This window comes from Eumetopias jubatus, unplaced genomic scaffold (assembly GCF_037043125.1).
Source record: "Eumetopias jubatus isolate StellerSeaLion01/CBP00866 unplaced genomic scaffold, mEumJub1_p1.0 scaffold_11, whole genome shotgun sequence".
NCBI lineage: Eukaryota > Metazoa > Chordata > Mammalia > Carnivora > Otariidae > Eumetopias > Eumetopias jubatus.
In genome coordinates, this window is record NW_028274817.1 from 113,383,235 (window position 1) to 113,408,852 (window position 25,618).

The 25,618-nt window shown below is 45.8% G+C and overlaps 1 protein-coding gene across 3 annotated transcripts in view; it reads right to left on the reverse strand.

Moving 5' to 3' along the window:
* Window positions 1-25,618, reverse strand: part of NHS (NHS actin remodeling regulator) — a 344,262-nt gene that overhangs the window by 60,459 nt on the left and 258,185 nt on the right. Inside the window, exon 1 of one of the 3 annotated variants that reach the window (XM_088028513.1) lies at window positions 21,466-21,703. The exons of the other annotated variants lie outside the window; for them this stretch is intronic. Coding sequence (XP_087884639.1) covers window positions 21,466-21,703 — 238 coding nt within the window. Of the gene's footprint in view, window positions 1-21,465; window positions 21,704-25,618 lie in introns of those variants that run through there. 3 annotated transcript variants of the gene reach the window in all.

A 25,618-nucleotide genomic window follows, 5' to 3' on the forward strand; every position in this document is an offset into this window, starting at 1 on the left:
CTTCATTTCTGCTCAAACTACAGATGTGATGTCATGAACACGGGCACCTTTGACGTTCCAGGGAAGAAAGTGGAGTTGGAATGGGAGAGGCAGGTCAGAAAATGCATGTGAAAGTCACCTTTCTGTTTCAGGAGACATTGCACACAGCCACTGGATGTAAGAGGAAAGGGTTCTGTTTCCAATATGGTGCATGCATGGAGCCCCTTGTCCTCTTGGACAGATGCCCTTGGCTTGTTTAAATTGTGAAGCAATAAGGTATTTAGCACGTGACTCCCAATTATATATACTAATAAATCTAGGTAGAGATTAGGCTTTTAAAATTTATTTAGAGATCATCAGTGACAGTGGAAAATTTAAAAATACTTGCAAAAGGCCCCACATACCACCTCCACTGCACTTACTTAGAATTATTATTTGCTAATTAGTATCTTTGTAGGTAGAGGAGAAGTAATGCCCTTTATTGGGCCAACAAAGAAGCTATAAATACATGAGTCTGCGAGCCAAAAGGAATTGTTTTCCACGGAGCTTTCCACTCTAAAAGCCTAGACATTTATAATGAGTTCTGTGCTCTCTATCAAAGACAAGGCATGAGCTATATGTGAGTGGGGAACACCTAATGCATGATATATTGAATCTGGTCAGAAAAGACGTGTTCTCTTGTGACTCAGTTAGCCTTAGTCTAGCTGAGTCTGCAGCGATACCAAGGGAGGCCCACTCTCCATGGATAGTGGCTTTTTCCCTCTCTATTTGCCCATGGAAGACAGACTCAGAGAATGAAGAGTTTGGGTTTCCCCAGGACAGGCACTGAGACAAAAGTTCAGGTACACATTTAGTTAGGAGGTAATTCCAGGAAGCTGCCAATAGGAGGCATCGGGGGAAGTGAGAAAAGGAAGGGAAGAAAGCCAATAAAGGAGTGCACTCTTGAGCACTATGGGTAACTGGGGCTGGATCCTTTGGGAGTCAGTGCAGAACACACACTTTAGAGGTGAGGGAGTTGGGGTATTTATCTACCACTTCTGTCAGTCATTGGTTGAGGGTTGCCTAGGCACCAGAGCAATATTTCCCTGGTACTTCTAGAAAAGCAAGCTCCCTGGCCAGAGAAAGCCCTCAGACAACAAATGCAGTCCCTGGGAGCTATAAATCAGGTTTCTGTGCACTGAAGTGATAAGGGTGAGGGAATAAGGTCAGGGTACCAATAGTATTGGGGGATTTAGGAATGTAATCCTCACAGCACACAAACATGTGCATTTCAAATGTGGGATGTCTTGATTGTGCTGCTGGCTAATTTTAAAAGTTCCCCAATGCCAAAAGAGCTCAAAATGGATTTGTTGTCAAAATCCTTCAAATGTGGCAGTGAGGAATCCTCATCAGACAGCTCTGGATTCTGTTAGGATGTTAGCTGAGAGGGCTGTGGCTTGGAGGCCTGTCTGGAGGAGGCTGCCTTCCTTAGGGGCATGGATCAGGCACCCTGGCTATTCCTAGGGTCCTACCTCCTGTGTCGCATTACAGTTGGACCTCTCAAGGTCTGTTTCCTCCTCAGAGTTTCAGGTATGATAAGATATCTCCAGTTCATCTTGCATGTTTGCTGCCCTGGACCTGGAATCAGCCCTTTCTCCAAGAAGCCCTGGCTCCCCTCAAAGGGAACAGCTTTAAGAGACCACATTCTGCATGCCAGGGGTATTCATTGTTGCTGGGTTGTCATTGACTCTAGGATTCCTCAATAGAGCTACAGAATATGTAAGTTTCAGAAGGTGAAGCTAAATCATGAGTTCAAACTGCTATTTCCAATTCAAATATAAGATTACAGGTTTTAATTTAAGTGTCTTGATTTTATAATTGATCTCTTTTCTCTTATGCTGAAAATCTTGATTCTTAATGACAGTGGCACAATTTCTTATTTGAATAGTCTCAAAATGGCTACAATAAGACAACTCAATTCAGTTTTAGATTCCTTTCTGTTTTTCTTTTATCTTTAGAATATTTTCTACTGGAAATGGAGTACTTTGTTTAAAAGTCACATGAAATGACTGAAGGTGTTGAATACAATGATTGTTAAGGTCCTGTATATTCTTTTGGGTACATAAAAAGAAAACTGAGAAATTCCTGGCCAGCCCATTCAGGTGGATCTAGTTCATAAATAAGTGAATCTATCTAAAATTTCTGTATTTTTAATTTGTAGCTTGAGAAAATAATACATGCCTTCTTGCCCTTATACTCATCTGCCCCATGGGTTGCAATATTTAGAAATCTCAGCGTTCCTTCTCTTCCTCCCTTCTCTCTTGGGAACTTTGCCATTGGCCCTTGGAGGAGCTGGATTGGCTTTGTTGAATAACAGCACAGAGAAATCCATGTGGTGATGAGGAGAGCCTTTGATCTCCAGAAGACTTGAAAAATCAAGCCTGGAGGTCTTGGCATCTATCCCAGAGATCAAACACATATGTTGGCACCTGCAGGGTAAAGGGAAATGAACTAGCCATTTTTGAATCCAGAGCCTATGACAGAAACTCCATAAGCAATGACAGAATATACCGAAGGCCACAGGCCCGTCAGAAGCTATGCATAGCCACTCTAGGGATCTCTCTACCAAGCATTTGGGTGAGTGGACCACACACAGGGATCAGGCCACTTCACCTATGAACAACTGTGAATAAGTCCAAATACCAAGACTACACTGAACCATATGAAACTGATAAAATAGTTGGATATTATCAATTTAATATGGTTCAACTTTATAGCTCTTAAATAAGCAAATGAGGATCCAAAAACTTCAATAATCTTTCAAAATAGATAAATGACGCCTTATTTCTCCCTCCCATGTTCAAGGAATTTGTCTTGTTTCTCTTCTCAGGTTAGTTGCTAAGGAGGCAGTCAGAAGTGAGAGGAGAAGAGAGAAAAAAGTTCAAGCAGGCAACTGATTCTAGAGGGTCACATTAGAGGACAAGGGCCTCGGGCCCCAGTGCTGGGTGGCATGGTTCAGAGGCTCACCAGCAGGTTTCAACCCTAGTCCCTCCAAGTGTACTGGAGTGCCTGTCTAATCACACTTGGGTCTGGGAAATAGAATGTGTCACCTCTTATTAAGTTCAAGGTATTGTGCAGTTGTACTTTAAGGAGCAAGAGAAACCATCGGTGCCCTTGGGAATTTATAACCTCATAGCTACATTAGACAGATTGGATGATAATCCCACATGGGATCAAGTGTGTACCCTGAAAGAGGCACAGAGTGCCATACAGGTTCAACAGAAATGCTCTGCGGCGCAGGAAGGGGTATAGGGAAGAGGTATGAAGCGGGAGGAGGGCTGATGGATAGGATCAGCAGCGAAGTTGGAAAACGCTAGAAGAGAACCACATACAGTTGCTGGAGAAGAACCATATACCATATCCATTTTGAGGCAAAAAGGATTTGAGTATTGATAGTTCCTATGAGGCAACCCAGTATGAAGGTTGAAAAGAGTCAGTGTGAGTCCCAGGACAAGCTCTCTGCGGCTGGACCAGGAGCTGTGTGAGGCAGAGAGGGGCAGGTTAGGGGCCATCAAGGAGGGAGACACCACCACTTGGTGAGCATGTGTGTGAACTGGGCAGTTGGTTAGGCTCTTGATAGAGGTAATCTCATTTGGTTCCCCCAATAAACCCAGGAAGCACATTTGATTATCTGCAATATACTGAATAGGTGCAGAGAGGTTAGGAAACTTGCCCAAGGGCCCAAAGTTTATAAATGCTAGACCTAGGACTTGAAGTGAGTACATCTGATTCCACAGCCCCACACTACTTTCTGCCTCACTATCCTACTAACTCACACCACTGCTCTGCACAGGAGCAGATGTCCATGTGGGAAGACTGTGGTCATCCCAGAAAGGGAGACTGAAGTTGTTCAGTGGAAAGCCCTGGTGGCCAGGATGAGGGACCTGCTATTTAACCAGACGTATCTTAGTTGCCCCCAAAGCAGAGCTCAGCACAACCTGTTTGAGGATAGAGATGGGCCTTATTGTATATTTTTTGCATCCTTTAGCTAAGCAACAGTCTAGAACACTGACCTATGTGTTACAGGAGCTCAACTATGTGAGTTGAATGGATATGGCTCAACTATGTGAGTTGAATGGATATGGCTCAACTGTATAAATGGTTCAGTCTATACATCTTGGGGCCTTTTCTGTCTCCTTTTAATCTATTTCCTTTCTTTCCCTGATCTCTTTCCTCCCAGATAAATTCTATTCAACACCTGGCCCAAGTCGCACCTCTTCCATGAAGCTATTCAAGACTCCCATGGCCCAGTTGTTTCATTCATTCATAGAGCAATGAGTGATTAAGGACCTCCCATGTGCCAGGCACCATGCTAGGCACTGGAATACAGTGGTGGACATTAGAGACACAATCCTTGTCTTTGTAGAACTTATATCCAGGTAGGAAGAATGCCAGGAAGTAAGTAAATTAATAAGGAAGGATGTAATCAGGTAGTGATAAGCACTTGATAAGATAAAATGGGGATGAGAGACAAAGCAAGGCTAGCGGGATGCATGGCATGGAGGAAAGGACGGTGGATCCCCAATGGCCCAGAAGGCCTGAGATTCTCAACCAGGCATCAGAGACACCAAAGTAAGGGAGCCAGAGGGTCACTGTCCATATGTCCAAACTGACCTTTAGTGGAATGACCTCTTCCTCCAGCTCAGCCTGGCCATCTGGCCTAGCTGATTATCAAAGTCATTTCCTCTTCTTCCTGGGCACACAGCTAGACTACATTTCCTAGCCTCCCTTGCAGTGGGGTGTGGCCATGTGTTGAGTTCTAGCAGTAGGATGTGGGCAGAAGTGATTTGCACCACTTCCAGCACAGCCCATAAAAACCTCCCACATATTATCCTTCATGTTCTTGAGACCTTAGAAGCCACATGCTGAAGATTAGGTAGATTCGTAAGACAGAAGGAGCCTAGACCCTTGAACTCTAGCGAGGAGAGGAGATACCCACCAATGAAGACAAACCAACTTTGGATATTATACAGATTATGAATAAACCTGAATTTTATTAAGCTACTGAGATACTGAGGGTTACTTGTTATAGCAGTTTGCACTACACTGATTCACTGAAGTCACTGTCTTATCACCATGGCTACTCATTTATCCCTTTCTTGGCTTAGGACATGCTCCTTATTGTTTTAGCATTTACCTTCATACTTTCTGTTCACTTTTCCTTCCTATAGGTCCCATTCCCCACAACTCGTATGGCAACAGTGAAGTCAGGTGCTTGCCCTTTTTAGGTGAATGTTTTGATACCTCATCTGCTCATCAAAGTGGGATTCTGTTTTCATTGCTATATCATGTTAGTGGATGCTTTTATGGCTCTTTAAGTCATTTGTACTTTTAGGTAGGGGAATGATCATCAATGCTTTCATCTTTTCTCTTTTAGTTTGCTTAGAAAACCTGTTTTCTGGACTACCGCAAAATACAGTCCTTCCCCCAAATTGTGATAATTTCTGAATTGGTGGGGCTTCAATCAATGTGACAATACTATCCATACGTGGTTGTAGTTGCTTACTTCCCTGTCAGACCGTATGCTTTTTCAGGACAAAGAATATTTCTCCTCTATTATCTCAGCACCAAGTACAATATCAGGCATATAGTAGGTGCTCAATAAATGCCTGAATGAATGAATGAATGAATGAATAAGGTTATTTAAAGTTGCTAACTACACTGGTATGCTATGGAAATAATCTGCAAAAGTTTTTGTTCTTCAAAAACAGCTCTGAAGCCACCCCCTCAATTTACAGTAAGCATTAGCAAAAGCTTTTTCTTGAAAACTAGAGGCATAGACATCAGGCTGAATTACGAGTTGCTTTGGGTTATCCACAAAAATGAGGATCGTGCAGGAGGGCACACTAAATAGGACTCAACTTTCCTGTTTCTCTAAGTGCTTTTTTTCCACCTTTGCTGCTCTTTCTTCCCAAACTCTACCTCCAAATTATCTCTAGGAGTCTACAAGCAGTCGCTCTTTGTCCTCACACACACCTCCTTAAGTCACCTACCAAGTGAAAACTGCAGCACCCCGCCCGCCAAAACACTGTGCTCTATTCCACTGTGCTTCAGTGCCAATTCCCAGGCAATGGATGCGTGCCCAGGAGTGCCTTCAGCTAGCCCATGCGGAGATGCCTTCTCCATGCTCCCGGAGCAAGCCGCCCAGCCCCACATGGCTCTGTGCCTTCAAAGTGCCCTTTGGCTCTGGAGAGCAACTTTGAGAGTCACAGTGCAGAGCTTCACTGGTCAGAGACACCAAGGCCAGATCAATTTGGCAAAAGAGCATGATCAGTAAAGGAATGGGCTGTATCTTTCCTTGGAAGAGTAAAGAAATGCTTTTATTGTTTTTCTTTTACAGCCTCAGACCCATGCAGCAATAGAAACTGAGGTTAAAACACAAATGCTACCAACCTGCAAAACAAATGGCATGAGTCAATGACATCAGCCCTGAGACCTGTTTTGAGCCCAAGCAATGGTCCAAGTCACATGAAGGGTCAGCTTACTTGTTCTACCAACAGATCAATGTCAGAAAGAGGCATTTGTGACAGAATTTCATCTACTGCAGAAACAGCTGGCTAATTTGATCATTCCAGTAATAAATGAGAACCATTTATTATTTAATTACATTCACACAACCTATAAAACACCTTCTAAACTGACTGTTTCCCAAAAGTTTACAGTGAATTCAATCAAAGGTATAGATTCAGTCCTGTGACAGACCTCTTTTAGTGGGAGGTCATGGGGTCCCTTCTGTCATTTCTCCAGGGAATTAAATATTAGGGCAGAGATGTTTACATGAAGATGTGAAGATACTGGAGAGAAAGTAGCTAGTACCTAAACACAACTGGGGAATCTCATTTTATTTAAGAGTGAGTTTCGTCAGTGTTCTGACTTTTTAAAAAACTTTCCTTCACAGACTGTCAAACCAATAGCTTTGGTAAGCACAACATTCGCCTTTATTATCGACCCAGGCAAAGGTTTGTTCTTTCCAGAACAAAAGCCACCTGGGACAAGTGACATGCAGAGGTGCCAGATTCCTGCCTCCCTCACCACTACGTCGGCTCACCACTGTGCCCTCCCAGGTCTTTGTCAGATATTGGTTACTGGCTAAAGCCCATTCCAGAAATAACAGTGTCCTCTGTGGTAGGGTGTTCTGCAAATCCACACAGACCAAGCAAACCGCCATTACAGGGGTAACAAATTCCAGAACTTCTGTCCTCCTGGGTTGAATTTAAGCCAGAGGCCTGGAGCATATGGTTCAGGGTCTGAACTGTGGGGCTATCAGGGCCTTTTTAGTAACAAGTATGGATTTGGGGCTTTGGAGTGGGTTGTGCTTGTTTGGATACACCTCAAAAGGCTCATGTCAAAAACTGAGAAAATCCCAGTTGAATATTCAGTTGTTAGTGAGGACTCACAGATTGTCAGGCCCTTCCTTTGCCTCCTTCTTCCCTGGACTGCACTTTGTCAATCTTACCCCACTTCCTTTCTCAGTCCCCTTCACACTCCTTTCACTGTTGTCTTAGGTGAGGGCCTGGGCTCTCTAACAGACCAAGACTAGCCTGACTTTTATGAGTATATTACATTTTCCATCCTGTAAAGAAACTCTTGGTGGTGGTGGTTGTTTCCTCCATTTGGTACACGGGGTAAAAGTTATCGCTATCGTGGCTATGACAAGAATGAAATCCTTGAGTACCCAGGAAAATCAGACCAAGAAACGAATCATTAGGTGGTCTTCACTGTTTATGCATTAAAAAGCAAAAATATACTACTGGGACTAGATCAAAAAAGCTTTCTGCACAGTGAAAGAAACAATCAAAACTAAAAGGCGAACTATGGAATGGGAGAAGATACTTGCAAGTGACATATCTGATAAAGGGTTAGTATCCAAGATCTATAAAAAACTTAACACCCCAAAACCACATAATCCAATGAGAAAGTGGACAGAAGACATGAACAGACATTTCTCCAAAGAAGACATCCAGATGGCCAACAGACACATGAAAAGATGCTCAACATCACTCATCATCGGGGAAATGCAAATCAAAATCACAACGAGCTACCACATCACACCTGTCAGAATGGCTAAAGCCAACAATGTAAGAAACAACAGGTGTTGGCGAGGATGAGGAGAAAGGGGAACCCTCTTGCACTATTGGTGGGAATGCAAACAGGAGCAGCCATTGTGGAAAACAGTATGGAGGTTTCTAAAAAAGCTAAAAAAAAAAGAACTACCCTATGATCCAGCAATTGCACTACTGGGAGTTTACCCAAAGAATACAAGACCACTAATTCAAAGGGATACATGCACCCTTATGTTTATAGCACATTACTTACAATAGCCAAGATATGGAAGCAACCCAAGTGTCCATCAATTGGTGAATGGATAAAGAAGAGGTGGTGTGTGTGTGTGTGTGTGTGTATGTGTATACACACACACATATACATACAATGGAATACTATTCAGCCATCAAAAATAATGAACTCTTGCCATTTGCAACAACATGGATGGAGCTAGGGAGTATAATGCTAAGCAAAATATGCCAGAGAAAGACAAATAAATGATTTCATTCATGTGGAATTTAAGAAACAAATGAGCAAAGGGGAAAAAATGAGACACAAACCAAGAAACAGACTGAACTACAGAGAACCGCTGGTCACCAGAGGGGAGGGGAGTGGGGGGGGGTGGGTGCAACAGGTGATGGGGATGAAGCATCAGGCGATGTATGGAGGTGCTGAATCACTATGTTGTATACCGAAACTAATATAACACTGTGTGTTAACTGGAATGACAATTAAAACTTAAAAAAAAGCAAAAACAACAAGTATTAATCAGGCACCTGCCATGGCTCTCCCCTGTGTAATAATCATCTCTGTTCCTGCAACTTACTTCTGCCCTGCTTCTCCCACACTTTCATGTGCTGAGGGTAATAATGTCAACAACAAGTTTCCATCTTTCTCTGAATAGTCACTCATTCAACAAATAATTAGAGCATCCACTGAGTGCTATTCCTCCCTGAGGCACTGAGAGACATATGAAGTCTCTGTCCTCCTGGAGCTTGCTGTCTAGCAGGAGAGACAGATGACAAACATACAGATACAATATCAGGTGGCATTATAGAAGGAAGTCAGAAAGTGCAGTAAGGGGATAAAGAGTGATGCGGTTGCTGTTTTGCAGATAAGCTCAGTGCCTTGCCAGCATCCCCTTGGCATTCACTCCAAAGGCTGCTTCCCATGACCTTCTTTTTTTTAAGATTTTATTTATTTGACAGAACGAGAGAGCAGGAGAGCACAAGCAGTGGAAGCAGCAGAGGGAGAGGGAGAAGCAGGCTCCCTGCTGAGCAGGGAGCCCAATGTGGGGCTCGATCCCAGGACCTGAGTCGAAGGCAGTCGCTTAACCAACTGAGCCACCCAGGCGCCCCTTCCCATGGGAGCAGCCCTCCACAATTTCAGATACCCTCCTCTGAGGTTAAGCTAACTCAGAAATGTGGTTTCCACCTCTCCCGGATGTCTCCAGCAGGGCTGAGTTCCAGCTGCCACACGGTGCTTGCTTGATAGCACATCTTAATTAGATTTGTTCCCTCCTCTGTCTCTCTTCCCCACTCCCCAACAGGTGTTACTTGGGTTGCCTGCTCAAGTAAACCACTAGTACTCCAATCCTTGTCTCTGGGTCTACTTCTGAGGGGACCCAAACTGAGATCGGTGGTTAGGGAAGGCTTCTCTCAAAGGTGACATCTGAGCAGATACCTAATCCAGTGAAGCAGGGAGCTAAGTGAAGAGGCGCAGTAAGAGAATTGCAAGCAGAGAGAGCAGCAAAAGCAAAGGCTCCTGGGTGGGATCATGTCTGAGTGTCTGAGTAACAGCAAAGTCAGAGTGCAGGAACAGAATGAGTGAGGGAAAGGGCAGTAGAAAATGGCTTTCTTACTTTCTTCATTTATAGTTACAATATGTCTTTTAGTCCTTTCTTTCATGATTTCCTCCAGTCGGTTCACTCCTCATTTCTCTGATGGCTCATTTTCTGAGAGTTCTGCCATTTTATTTGCATTTCTTATTTCACTCTATTTAAATGCATCTACCACTGATTGGTGCCTGGGAGTGGGGGACAGTCCACAGCCCTACTTAGGGAGGCAGCTTCCAGGGGAAAAGCAACAGGCCCTCTGCAGTGCCTTCTCCCAGTTTTATTTTTTTAAGATGGGAGACTTAGTTTCTCCTGTTCCTTCATCATCACGATCAGCAACAGCACCTTTTCGTGAGAACCCACTATGTGTCAAACATTGAGCCATTTGCTTGGCCTTCTTCATCTCTGACCCTCATAGCAACTCTGAAAACCAAACGGGAACTACAGCCCAACCCAGGCAGGCAATGTCCTTCGTCCTCTTTCACCCTCCTGCAGCAGACAGGGTGCTCCCCTCACACCTCTGGCTACACATGACACACCCCAGCAGCAAATCCCGTGGCTGCCATGCCCTTGCCATGCATTCTAGGCTCTGCTGAGGTGGCTACTTTGATCCTGGAACGGGAGACTGCAGATCACAGAGGATATAGAGTTCTCTTTAGGCAGCTGGCATGAGCTTAGCACAGATGCCTCCCAGAGCAGGACTGCTTTGCTGCCTCCCGGGAGGTTCATCATCAAAACTTCCTGCCCTGACCCACATTGTGCCTCTCTCCATTTGTGCTTCTGGCTGGAGCTACCAGGTAACCGACAGCGGAGTCTATTAGTGCTTCGTTCTGCTCACAGTTCCTTCTGGAGGAGTTGGCATCTAAAAATTAGGTAGCAGTATGCAAGCCCCGGGGTGGTAACTGTTAAGCCCTTAAAAGGCAGGCCAGGGAGACTGAGCTCTATTGGCAGAACTGGTCTCTGGTCTGTGTGGGCCATCTTCTGTAAGTCTCTTATTGTCTCTAGGGATTAGGTTTCTCCAGGCTGGAAGTAGTAATAGTTTCTCCCTCTCACTCCATCCTAATTGTCCTTAGTGTTTACCAAATATCTGCGTGTGCATCTGTATTCTCCAGCTTCCCATGCAGTTGGGTTGGGGCCAAATGACAGAGTCTGGTCAGCTACTAGCCAGTGGGATGTGGGCAGAAGCAATGTACACCATTTGTAGGCTTGGTCCTTACAAGACCTCCCCAAGAGCTTGCTCCTCTCTTTTCCTCTGCTCCCTGGGGGCTACATGTTCTAGGCTTACATCAGACTTTGTGTGATGAAGAAATGGGACTTTTATTGTGTTAAAGTGCTGAGCTTTGTTGGTTTATGTGTTAACAGAGCCTAATGTAGCCTATCCTAACTGATAGAGTTTTTCTTTGTTCTGTCTTTCATTCATTCATTCACAGTCGCTTTCAGATGTCCTTCATTCACTTGGTATTAATTATCTACTCCATGTAGTAATAGTACTAGTACTTTAGCCTGAATAAACTTTAGTTTTTTCTCCTGAAGGTGCTGGATGTCTAGGTAAAGAGGGGAATATGGGAACAGAGGCAATAACAGAATGAGATAAGTAGGTACTAGGTGCATAACATTGTGTTGTGTGCAGAGAAATAAATATTCAGAGGCCTTTGTCTTGAGAAAACTTTAAGCACTTTACTCTCCCCAGCTTTATGCTTGATCAGACTCCTTTCACTGAGGCACTGCTCACCCCTGCACACTGCACCAGTTCTAAAAGATCTGCATTTGGTGCCACTCTCTGCTTTCTACCAGTCCATTATTCCAAATCCGTCTACTTGAAGTACATTTCCTGGAAATCATCCAGGGCTTTTTAATTGCCTACATAAAGTCTAAACTCCTTAATATGGTGTTGATCCAGGTCTGAGCTATCTAACATTTTCCATTTCTCTTGTACCCAAAACTTCTCTTTCAACCAGATTGTTACAATCCATGTCCAACAACACATACCACTGCAGATCCCGCCCCATGTCTTTTCTCACACCATTGTTTAGTCATGATTCCCCTCCTCGTCTGCCTAAGTTCTTTCTCTTCAAGTATCGCCTCAAGTGATATCTTTGGTCTTTCTGCCTATTCCAATCTATAGTATTAATATATTCAACAACTTAGATGAAACAGGTAATTCCTTTAAAAAACTAGCAGGAGAAGTAGAAAATATAAATAGTCCTATATCTCCTAAAGAACTTGAATTCTTAATCAAAGCCCTTCCCACAAAGAAAATTCCAGGCCCAGATGGCTTTACCAGTGAGTTCCATAAAACATTTTAGGAAGAAATAATACCAATTTACATGAATTATTTCAGAAAACAGAGAATAAAGGAGCACTTCTTAACTCATTCTATGAAGTCTTGATACCAAAACCTGACGAAGTTCATCTCTGAAAAATCTATAGCTACCACCATATTTAATGGTGAAACACCGACTGCATTCCCCTAAGACTGGAAGAAATCAAACATCTACTCTCACTAGTATAATAAAACATAAGAAAGTAGTGAATATTGTCATTATCAAACATAATTGTGTAGATTAAAAACCCTATGGAATCTATAAAAACTGGTTAAAGAGTGAATTTAGAAAAGCCACTGGATATAAGGTCAATATATAAAATCAATTGTATTTATATATACTAGTAATGAAAAATTGGAAAATAAAAAGGAATACTATTTATAATAGCATCAAAAATATCAAATCCATAGGGATAAATCTAACAGAAGATGTGCAGGCCCTCTACACTAAGAACTGTAAAACATCACTAAGAGAAATTAAAGACCTATAAGATCAAAAGCTGTACTATATTCAGGGATCAGAGGACATTGCTAAAGATGTCCATTCTCCCCAAGTGCACTAACAGATTTAAATCAATGGCCAATCAGAACCCCAGTGTTTTTTCTGAAGAAATTCATGAGCTGACTCTAAAATGCATATGGAAGTGCACGGGTTGGCTAACTGAATTTAAATAAAATTAAAAAAGGAAATGCAGAGGTTCTAGAATAGCTAAAATAATCTTGAAAGAGAAGAACAAATCTGGGGGATTTATACTACTTGATTTAAGACTTTAAATCTACAGAGGTCAAGACAGTGTGGTTTTGGCAAGAGAGCAGACATATACAGAGAGTCCAGAAATTGACCCACAAACATACAGTTGAGTGATTTCTTTAAAAAGGTGTTAATTCAATGGGGGAAAAGAAAAAAAATTTTTTACACATGGTTCTGGAACAACTGACTATACATATGGGAAGAAACTGAATTTTGACCCCTACCTTACTCCATACACAAGCAGTAATTATACAAGGATCATAGACCTAAACATAAAAGCTAGAGCTATAAAACCCCTGGAAGAAAATGCATGAGAAAAACCTTCATGAACTTGAGGAAAGCAGATTTCTCTGACAGGGCTCAAAAGAGACTAGCCATAAAAGAAATGGCTGATGAACTGGACTCCGTCAAAATTTTAAAAATTTACTCGCCAAAAGAACACTACTGGAAATAAATATTTGTAATCCATGTATCTAACAAAGAACTTTCAGTCAGAATATATAAAGAGCTACTATACATCAATAATAAAAAGACAAAGAACCCAATTAAAAACGAGAAAAGGGATTAACTAGACATTTCAGAAGAGAAAATATGAACGTCTGATAAGCACATAAAAGATATTCAACATTATTTATCATCAGAGAAGTTCAAATTAAAATCACAGTGAGATACCATTTCATATCCACTGGAATGACTGCTAATACACCAAGTGCTGGCAAGTGTACAGAGTAACTAGAACTCTGATAAATTACTGGTGGGAGTGTAAAATGGTACAATCATTTTGGAGTAATCTCTGCCAGTTTCTTACAAAACTAAACATACATGTATCCTATGACTAAGCAATTCCATTGCTATTTACCCAGAAGAAATGAAAACATAAATCCACAAAAAGATGTGTACAAACATATTCCCAGCAGCTTTATTCATAATAGCCCCAAACCGGGAACAGCCCAGTGAAATGGGAGAAACTGCGGTATATTTCTATAATGGATTACTGCTCAGCAATAAAAAAAAGGAATGAACTGCTGATACTTACAACATGGGTTAATTTAAAACATATTTTGCTGAAAGAGGCCAGACATTTTTTAAAGATTTATTCATTTATTTGAGGAGGGGGATGGAGGAGGGGGAGAGAGAGTCTCAAGCAGACTCGTGCTGAGCATAGAGCCTGATGTGGGGCTCCATCTCACGATTGTGAGATCATGACCTGAGCTGAAACCAAGAGTGGGACGCTTAACCGACTGAGCCACCCAGGTGCCCTGAGGCCAAACATTTTTTTAAAAATCACACCGTAGAGGCACCTGGGTGGCTCAGTTGGTTGAGCAGCCCACTCTTGATTTTGGCTCAGGTCATGATCTCAGGGTCCTGGGATCGAGCCCCGCATCAGGCCCTATGCTCAGTGGGGAGTCTGCTTGAGGATTCTCTCTTCTACTCCTTCTGCTCCTCCCCCTGCACTCGCTCGCTCTTTCTCAGATAAATAAATCTTTAAGAAATCATACTGTATGATTCAATTTATATGAAGCTCTTGAACAGGCAAATCTAATCTGTCTGAAATCAGCATAATAGTTGCCAAAGTGGATGGAAGATTAGAAAGAGGTACTAACAATTTTGGGGGTGATGGAAAAGTACTATATATTATTTCAGGAGGTGGTTACAAACATGTATACATCAGAGCTCATGGAACTCAACCCTTAAGACCTGTATATAGCTCAGTTGTGTTTAAGTTATATTCAATATATAAATGCAATTCAATTTTTTCAATAAAAAATTACCCCCAACCCCTCCCCAAAACACTATGTTGGGTGTGCTACTGTACTGTATTTTATTTATTATTTCCGTACATGGTGATCCACTTTAAACGTTCTTAGATCCCTCAGCAGGACCCACACAAATCTTGGGACTCCATATTTGTTGAATGAATGAATCAGTAATAATCGAACAGTATAAAAGGGAAAGGAAAGGTAAAGAAAAATTAGAATATGACATGATACACATTTCCACTGTTTCTGTTTTCCTGGGAGTCAACACCATTTCAAATGCAGGTCTCTGTCTCCCAACACAAAACAATAACCCAATATCTAAGACATCTTGCTTTTATTTACAATAAAAGAGGAGGCAAGGAAATAAGAGAAAGCTTTTGTCTCCTGTATTTTGTGGTAACACCACATAATTATTACTGTTTCTTAACTCTAGTGAGATAGACCAAAAGACATCTGATGAATCACCTTTTCATTCATAAAACCCTGCTTATATCTTTCATCGCTTTTATCCTCCTAGAATAATAGCAGAGAAACAGTACTTGATGGGCCTGCATTATCAGACGCTACTGGAAAGGTCTAGATAAGAGTGCTGAACCGCCTATTAGTATTCTGCATGCAAACCCTTCTCTATAACCCAGAGTCATCCGTTTCCTGGCAACCCTCAAAATTTCATTCTCATTGAATTGCTAGATCTTTATCAAAATATAATTATAGCCTTAATTTGAAAGATAAATTTTGATTGCCAGTGCCATGCCCAAAGGAAGAAATAATCAGGTGGGAGAACACTTAGGCGCAATTGTTAACCATATAATCAATGTCATGAATCACCCATCTCCTAAAAAAAAAAAAAAAAAAAAAAAACTTTGGGGGGAAAAACTTAGTGAGGGGTAGAGTGAGGAGGGGAAAAACATCAATGAGGCATCAGATTTACTTATGACTTATATCATGTTTGCTCATTTTCTCATATTGTTGCTTAAGTACTTGTCCTCTCTTGCCAGCTGGAAGAATTTGGGGAAGATCTGTCCTATGTCCTGCTTCTCTCTGTGTGTATCCACAGTGGCCCAACCGGTAGTGGTAAGTAACCAGTCTACAAGCCCCCTATCTCGGGTCAGGTACCCTGGAAGTAGACTCTGACATAGGCATTGGTGTGTAAGAAGCATAGGACAAATGCTTTTGGGGTCAACATCTATGGAGGAATGAAGCAGGATTGGGCAGAGAGAGAAGGTGGCTGTGACACAGTTACAACAAAGGCTCGGCCAGTCCCAAAGGAGGAGCTCTGGAGCTGGCTTGGTCCTGCAGAATTGTCCCAAACTGAGGCAAGGTGACCAGTTGCTGGAGTAGTGCTGACCTGGGAAGGGGTGTGACCTTGGGCAAGGTGGCTTTCTAGAGCCAAGGACAGTTCCCAGAGAGGGACTTGGCTGTGAGCTGTTAGCCGCTAGTGCCCAGCTCTGACTGGTGAGTGCTTGAGTCCTGCTGAGGAAGGGGGATGTGGGCGGTGCATTAAAGTAGCCCTGTACCCCGCAGACTCCAGGGACTGAAGGGCCTGGGGAAGATGATCTGAAGTGGAAGCCTGAAAGCCTGAACCCACTAGCCCATTTCTGCAGGAATGCAGCTCTACCTCCTGAGGAAAGCCGGGGGCGCCTGCTGTGCATGCTAAGTCACCTGGGGATGTGTGACTTGCTGGGGAAGAGTAGATGGAGATCAGAAATAGTCTTGTCTCCTGATCCGAATGGCATGCTACTGATTTTTCAGAAATTATTCTTGGTTTATATCTGAGGGTGGATACTGATACCTTTTTAAAAATTGATACCTTTGAGACAGAGTATGGGAGACGCAAGAGAAGTCACACACTTCAGTTCCCTTTCCTTTTGGGCAGTGAAATCTACAGCCTCAGGGCTTTTTTTCTTTTTTTTAAGATTTTATTTATTTATTTGAGAGAGAGAATGAGAGAGAGAGAGCGCACATGAGAGGGGGGAGGGTCAGAGGGAGAAGCAGACTCCCTGCCGAGCAGGAAGCCTGATGCGGGACTCCGATCATAGATATAGATGGTTTGTTAGTTTGGGGATGGAGAAAGAACCAAGCATATATAACAGTCTTTCTCCACTGGGGTGAAAGGAATGGATTTTATTTAACCTAAATTTTAATGTACGGTCATCTCCTCACTGACCTTTGGGAATCCTCAAATTTGTCAATATAGAAACTTCAGACTTCACCACTGGGTAGCTTGTTTCCACACCACCTGGTAGTCATGCCCTTGGTGAATTTCTCTGTCCTGGAGTCTGGAATGGGCCTGTGACTTGGCTCATTCTGTCGGTAATACAAGTCACAGGCCCAGCCCTGAGAAGGCCTGGAAGCTTCTGCCTTTACACTCTTGGGGACCCTAATCGGCTAGGTAAGAAGTCCAGTTACCTTGCTGGAGAGACCATGCGGGGAGGCTGCTTGGAGAGGGAGAAGTCCCGAGACAACACAGAAAGAGGAGTGTAGCCCGCCCAGCAGCCCAGCTGAACCTAGCCCCTAGGTGACAGACCAGCTGACTACCAGCAAGGCTAGCAGAAGAACTGCCCAACGAGCTCATCCCAGACTCCAGCATCTTGAACCAATAGATGGGCTATGTTTCTTAAGCCAGTACGTTTTGGGGTAGTTTCTTATGCAACAATAAACAAAACAACCCCAATGAGCAATTACCTGGAGTCAAGTGACTATGCTCACCTTGCCCAACCCCCACCAAATCACCAAGGTGCCTTTTAACCTTGCACTGGAGAGTCCTTCTTTCATTCCATGGCTGCTTTTCGCAAGGAAATAAATATTTTTATTACTTCACAATAGTTACTGCCTACCTAGTGATGAGTAGACCAAAAATTTTAAAAGGGAAAAAAAAAAAAAGCCTCACTGGCCTGTCAGAGCTGGAGGGTTGGGGATGGGGCTCCCTCGAAGTAGTGCAATCCTGTGTATCAATTTCCTATGCTTGGGGCTCAAATTCATGCCTCAGCAAATTTACAAATAACTCCCTGTTGTGGACCTTCAAGGTCACTCCCTGAGAGAGGAAACTCAGAATATTGAAGCCTGAGTATCAGGCTCGGCACTGATTGGACACATCAGAGAGGGCTAGACATGGAGTCCACCAGATTAGAGAGGTAGTATAGTAAAATATCCAGGGCTAGATTCTGGAGCCAAATTGCCTGGGATCAAACCCCAGATCTGGCACTTGTTATCCATAAAACCTTGGGCAAGTCACTTAATCTCTGTGCCTGAGCATCCTCATCTCTAAAGTGAGGATAATAATAGTCCCTACCTCCCAGGGTTATTGTGAAGATTAAATGAGCTACTGTATGTACAGGACATAGACCAGTAACCTCGCTATTCTAAGCCTGACCATAAATGGTTCTATAGTAAGAACAGGAAAAAAAATCTCACAGGGATTTTAAATAATATGAATAGCTGTTTCTAGTGATTATACACAATGAAAGGATATCCAGAGACTGTATATCAGCCTTCTGAAACTATATCCTATATAACTGGTTCTGATTCTAGCCCTGCCATAAACTAGCTGTGTCACACTGGGCAAGTGATTTATAACATGAGGATAATGACAATGACCTTGCCTAAAGAGGCTGGACCAGATGGTCCCTCTAGGAGCCTTTTATATCTCTATACCTTTCCAAATCCCTGTGAGACAGGAAAGGGCAGGTGGAATTACCACCATTTTTAAGGTGGAGATCTGTATTTAGCTATATGACTTGTCCAGAGCCAAACCCAAATCGCAGAGTAGAGCTAAAAAAGGGTGTCTTTCACGCTGGAGGGCTTATTGCCATGGCACAGACATCTCCCAGTTTCCCTTGCAGGTAGCCGTGGCCATGCGACTGAGTTCTGGCCAGCGGAATGTGGGTGGAGAGGAGGTGCGCTACTTCCAGACAGTCCCCCATGCCCTCTTTATTCCCTTTTTCTGGCTAGATGCAGAGGAACCCAGGAAGGACTCTGAGGCCCTGTGGGATAGTAGAGCCACAAGAAGGCAGAAGAGTACGTTCCTCATCATTACAGGCCAAAAGTTGATTAGACATTATGTGGTAAGAAATAAACTGCATTGTGTTAAACTCCTGAGATTTGGGGCTTGTTATAGTATTTGGCCTTCACTGACCAATATGCTGTGTCTCTAGTTGGTTGCTGGTTCAGGTTGTGACCTTCAAGAGTAAGCAGCCCTTTTTTGTGTAAGAGCAAGGGATTGTTGACCTCTTATTTGCTACAGGCAGAGCAAAGTGGATGACATTTTTGTAAAATCTGAATCCCAACTCTTGGTCTTCCCATCGACTCTTCTGTGTTAAGAGTTAGTTCCTGTTGCTTTAGGACTTTTGGCTACATTGAATTAGCAGTACTTTGGCATCTTCTTCTGTAGGGAACATGAACAGGACAATGGCGGGAACATTTTAAAGATAAACTAGCAACTGTTTTCAAGTCTCTACTAGATGACTGGAGGAATGAGGCATTTCTCAGAGGGGTTTTCAGTTTCCTGGTCTCTTCCTTTCCCCAAATCAAGCTCTCTATCTTAATATTTGCCCAGTGATGATATTTATGATCTACAGAAAATAAAGGTAAACTTTTAAAAATCAAAATTCACTTTGGAAGGGAGGAGAGGATTACCTGGTAGGTTCTATCTTGAATAGAGAACCGGTGATGGGGATTCACACCTTCCCTTCTAGATTCCCACGCTCTTTAGTTTGTTTCCTTCACTGTAGACAATTAGGCATTTACCTTTTTCAGCAATTACTAATGCATTTTTCAAAAACAAAAAAATACCATAGTTCAATCAATCAAGAACAGAGGGGGGCCTTTTCTCTTCAGGCTGGACTTTGCCACCTTTGCTTCCAAAGAAAAGGTGAACATGGGGGAAATGAAGGCTTTTGAAAATAAATAATGGGAGAGGCCGAGCAGGCTCACAGGATCCACGACCCACAAGAGAAAACCAGGGCTCCCACCATCCACTGCGACCACTAGAAAGTCCTCAGTCCCTTCCGGGCTCCATTCCATGTGGCACCTTCTCCATCAGCTGGGGGCAGCCCCCTTGAGACAGAATGGGCACCTCCCAATTACCAGGAAGAGGCTCATCACTCAGCTGTCCAGGGGTTTCCACCTGGAAAGGAAAGAGTGGCACCCCAGCTACTGTCTGCACGGAGGAAGCTGGTATATGATGTAGGTGCCACCGTGGACCTTTTGGTCCCTCTGTATTCTGGGCCAGACTCCTTTGGGGGGAGGGGAGTGGCCTGCTGGGCCCCTGAAGTACAGAGGCGGAAGCCCCGTATATATGGCTAGGTGGAACTCCTAGGGAATGTAAAGCTGCAGAGGCCAATGGCTGGGGGTGGGGAAGGGGTCCCTGTCTGGGCTCCCATCCCCCAATCTTGCAGCCCAGTTGCTCTGGGCCTCACAGAGGAACAGAGGAGCTCCTGCCCTTCTCACACAGAGCAGCACCACAGCATCCCTGCCCTGCCCTGAGAAGAGATGCTGAACTGCCCTGAAGGATGTGTGGACCTGGTCTCATGCCATCTGGGAGCCCAAGTTCGGCTCACCCTCACACAGCGGGGAAGGGAGACCCCATTCTTGTAAGAGTGGGGTCAAGCTAAGCTGCATCTCCATCCGCAGGGCTATTTTTAGATGCTGTTATCTTTGCCTTGCTCACAAGCAGCTGTGAAAAACAAACTGGTGACCAGAAGGTACAAAACTGCAAAATCAAAACCTCATAAAACAAGAGCTCCCAAACTCAAGAGCAGACCACACTCTGGCTACAACACTGTGCACCATCATGGCCGGGCCTGCTTAGCCTTCCCTTAAGGGGGCACCAGTTGGGGCTTCGCTCTTTTACCGCCCACACATTCCTGACCTGGCATGCCCGGGCAAGTCCGGCTTTGGACCACCAGACCTGGCAGGGCTCTTCAGCCAGGCAGCCCCACTCGTGCCCACAGATGGTGACCCAGGTGGACAGGTGTGTCAAGGGGGCAGGCTCCATAGGGTTAACACTGCCACAAAAGGAAGAGCTCCAGCTCTCTCGCCTCTCTCTTCCAGCTCATCCTAACAGTCCACTTGCCTCACAGCACCACAGCCAGCTCCATGACAGTGAAACCCCTGCACAGGCAGAATGTCACCCAACACCAAGTGGCAGGGCAGGAAAACAGGATGGAGCACCAAGCTGGATCCGGGACTTCTCCCTCAGCCCTCGGAGCTCCCAAAAGGCTGAGCTTCAGGGCACGCTCCCTCTCACAGAGCCCTGGAGTCCCCATGCCCCCTGTAGGAAACCCACCACCAGCCCCCCACAGCCCCTGTAGCCCCCTCCACTCAGCTAGTGAGTGCCTGGGTAGCCGTGTGGAAAAGTGCCGCCACGCCCCAGAACCCGGGATGAGGGGTGAGGTGGAGGCGGCAAACTTCAAAGCTGCAGCTGCAATATGTTTAAAATAAAAGACCCCTGAAAGACGGAGCTGTTGCCCTCGCCCCTCAGAGCCCTGTGCGGTCCACCTTGACCGCCTGCTCACCCTCACTCTTCTCTGCCAAGGGGACCCGACTCTAAGACCTGGGGGTGGCGGGGGGGGGGGATTTCCTCTTAGGCTGGCGCGCCGCGGGGCTGCGGTTCTTGCTCCCTCCATCCCCCAAGTTCACCCACACCCAGAGGTGTGAAAAATTAGTTTAAAATGATGTCGCCTGCCCATACCCCTTAACACCCCCCGCCCCCCGGCTGGTCCCATCTCACACACACCCGAGTGGCCTGGGCTGCGAGTCACGGAGCATCCCGGGGGGTTGCGGTGGGGCGCCGCGCCAAGGCTAGCTTCCCCGGGCGCCCGCTCGGGCTCGGGCTCGGGCTCGGGCTCGGCCCTGGGAAGCCCGCCCGCGCATCGCTCCCCCGGTGCAGAAATCCTACCGCCCGTGCGCCCTGGGCGCGCCGCCGGGCCCCGCGCCGGCTCCCCGGGAATGCGGCCGTCAGGTGAGGTAGGCATGCGTGCCGGCTCCGCAGCGAAGCAGCAGCTGGCCGGGGCGCTGGGCTCAGGATATGCCTCTTCTCCCTCTCCCCGCAAAGGAGAGGCCTCTCGGGGGGCTTTCCAGCGCCTTGTCGCCTTAGGACCGCATTCCCTCTTCCTTTTGCCTTTTATCTTAGTTTCTCCTTCAGATGCAAAAAGGGAGATCGCGGGAGTCCATGCCCAGGTCCAGCCTAACTCGCTCCACAGGCAGAGAGAGAATTATGAATGGATGCTGCCTTCTGATGAGGAAGTCGACTGGGGAGGTCTCTGCGCAGGGCGCGCTCCATCAAAGCCGGGGCATTGGCCCCTCCACTGCTTCAGTGCTGCAGGCTGAGACACCTAATTGACCACTGGGAAATCAGGTGCCGGGAGACCTGGGCGGGACGTAGCCCCAGGGCCACGCTGAGATCGAGAGCCTAGCCGGTGTAGACAGCTTCGATTTACAGTCCAGTGAATGGAGGGGACTGCGGCAGCCAAACCTCCCGGGCAGCAGACACGGTTGCACCAACGCTATGCAGACAACCGCCCGGCTCCGTGAGCATCTCCCGGCTCCGCTGGGCTAAAGGGAACCTGCTAAAAATAATCTGTCCCCTGCCGCCAGCCGCAGTGAGCTGCAGGACTCAGCCCCCAGCCCCCAGCCCCAAACTCGGTAGTGCGCGGGAGCCGGCCACAAAGCGAACCCTGTGCGCTTAGACAAGCCGGGGCTTGCAGAGGATCCTGGATCCGGATTTCTGGTACCTGTGCGTTTGCTTCTCCGGTAGCGGGACTGCTGGTGCTGCGTGTTACCCATGCCCGGAGTGGCAGTGGGCTCGGCACATCACCAACAGGCTGGACCGACCGCGGCTGCTCAGCACCGCACCCCTGTGGCTCCTTTCTCACCTCCCTTGTCCCCAGTCTCTGACCAACGGCTGAAGAATCAGGGACGCCGACCGTGTCAACTCCTCCAGCCCCGGCAAGAGGGGAGACAGAGACTGGCGTGGAGCAGGTGCCCAGGTGTAACAGGACTAGAGCAGCCCCCGAATTGTCACATTGCGTCCCTTCCCCCTGTTCATCTCTGGTCGCTGAAACCTTGCATCCTAGATACAACTCATTCTGCCCAGGCTTAAAAACACTGCAAAGACAATGCCTTCACAGTGATGAACTCATCTCCAGGGAAGGGTGATTTACTAAGCCAGCTGTGGGGTTGAACCAGGGTTAAGATCCATGGCAGTGTGTGCCTATGCCTTAGGCTGGTAGCTTGTATATATTACAACGGCATGCAGAAGACAAAAAGCCATTTAGGGCCACTGCAACACATCTGGGATATACCCTAATATATAACAAGGAAAAAAACCAGTGAATGAAATTATCCGAAGAGGCCTGTGGGACACAGATTTTGGTAAACTGTCTTCATGCCTTGGAAACCCATTTCAGGAAAACTGGCCAATTTTCTGACCAGGTCATCTCTTTTCAAATAGGGAGGTTTCTGCCCTGGGCAGATTGACATGCATGGGCAGTACTGTGTCCATGAGGCCCGTGACGCCTCCATAAATCACAAATGGTGGTGAAACACTAACTTGCCAAGGTCATAAGAAATCACAGGGTTTGCATGTGCGCTGGTAGAGCATTTCCTAATTGGCATTACTATGAATTATGATTGTGGTCACATGAAATATGACATGGAACCCAATTTCGTCTGGGTTGGCTGCTCTCCTCCGACCCCACTCACACTAACCTCCTCGGAGGGTTGCCAGCAGCCAGGAAGGATAGAAAATCTGGCTGGAGTCCCCCTGAAAGACAGAGCGTGGCTAATGCAGGAAGGATGGGGGGGGGAGTGCTGTGGCCACTCCCCCAGTGAGGGTGAGGAGCGAGCCGTGAACCCCGAAGTTTAAGGGTGGGGTAGGCAAAGGAAAAGAGGCCACCAGAGAGAAAGAACAAGGTGAGTCAGAGAAGCAGGAGACCAGGAGGGATGGAGGGCCCGGTCTCAGAAACCAAGGGGCAAAAAGGTTTCAAGAAGGCGACATGACTGAGAATGCCAAATGTCACTTGAGAGGTCCGTGGGGACAGTTTTGTCCACCAAGGGCCGACCTGGGCCCTTCAGACTTCAGGAAGGCCTGACGGAGTGGACACTGATGGGAAGTGTGGGGTGGATGGGAAGGCCAGTCAGAGCTGCTGAAAAGAAAAGGGAAGCCCTTCCCTTGGACTTGCTCATCAGAGGCTCAGCAGCGGGAACTGCACCTGGGAGCCATGCGCAGTGAGGTCTGGAGGTATGTGTGTGTTAGCAAGCCCCAGACCCACTCCCTCGGGACTTGGGCAGCCCCACCGTGTGACTCAAACTACTCAGGCCTTGCAATGAGAACTGATGTTTAGGTGAGCAAAATGGCCACCTTCTACAGCCATCTCTGGCAAGATGACAGGGAGCGGGTGGCCAAGTCACGGATCCTACATCTCAAGAGTTGAACTGTGTTGGCTCCGGATTTTCAGGGCTGCTCTGTCAAGGGAGAGCCTTGGCAGCACTCCGTAAAGCAATGAAAATGGCCCCGTCTTCCCCCTCAGGTTGATCTTTACAATACTGAGGTGGTTGTAAACAGTGATGATGAAAATAAATGATAGAACTAGATTGCTTGCATTTGAATGAAGTTTTAGCAGTTCCCATGGTGTAGAGGGAAAAAAAACAAACAAACAAACCTGGGCTTTTGTCCCAAGAAGACCTGTGCTTGAATCCTAGCTCCTCCACCTCTTAGCAGTGTGGCCTTGGGAAAATAATTTGACTTCTCTGAACCTTGGTTTCCTCATTTGTAGAATGTAAACGGGCTAATTTACAGGCTTATTAGGAAGAGTAAATAAAAGAATAGCTACAAAGCACCATGACGGTGCCTGGCGCATAATAAAAGCCCAACAAAGGCAGTTCCTTCCTAACTGTTGGAGGTCTTCGCGGCATGCTCGTGTTGGTAGTTTTGCTGGGCTCCCTGTCCCCTGTATGGTGGTTAGGGTACCCGATGCTTCCCATGGCTGAGGGTTCGAACAGAAGCCCTTATTGAACCTCTCTTAGATGCTAGGTACTATGCTCGGTGCTGGCGGGGAGAGAGCAGAGTCTGGGCCCTGTTGGAGCTAGCATTCTAAGGGCAGAGTTTACATCCCAGTCCAAGTGGGTATCCTACTTGTTTTTACTGGAAGCCAAGGATACCCAGTCTCAAGAAGAAAAAATTGCAAATGTGTCCTCCTTAGGACAGTGATGACCTAGAGCAGGGATCAGCAAACTTGGTCCATTGTAAAGGGCCAGACAGTAAATAATTTAGGCTTCGTGGGCCACGCAATCTCTGTTGGAACTAGTTCACACTGCTGTTGGTGTGTAGCTTAAAAGCAGCCATAGGCAAGGCATAAACGAATGGATGTGGCTGTGTTCCAATAAAACTTTATCCACAATAACAGGCAGCAGGTGAGATTTGGCCTGCGGGCCATAGTTTGTCAGCCTATGTATGATCTATACTGTGGCTCAAGGCATAAATACTTCCTTTACCTGGTACTGCCAGGAAATACGGAAGTCTCCATAGGTGATTTTGCATGGAACTAAAGTTTATCCAACCATGAGCAGTTTCCTGGAGCCCCTTGTTATTTTAAAGCGTATCTTACACTTTCCCTGGAAGAAACGGACTAGTTAGCTGTTCACTAGATGGTCTCTGTCTTTCTCCTATAGCCAGCCTCCCTTGCAGTTAGGTGTGGCCATGTAACTGAGTACTAGCCAATGGAATAGGGGCAAAGGGGTGTGGGCCTCCAGGCCTGGCCCCTAAAAACTCCTACCCGTTCCTACACATACTCCCTTCTCTCCCCTGCTGGCTAGACACAGATGCTCTGTGGGGGTGCTGGAACCCCAAGACGGAAGGAGCCTTGGTACCCAAATGACTGTATGCTGAC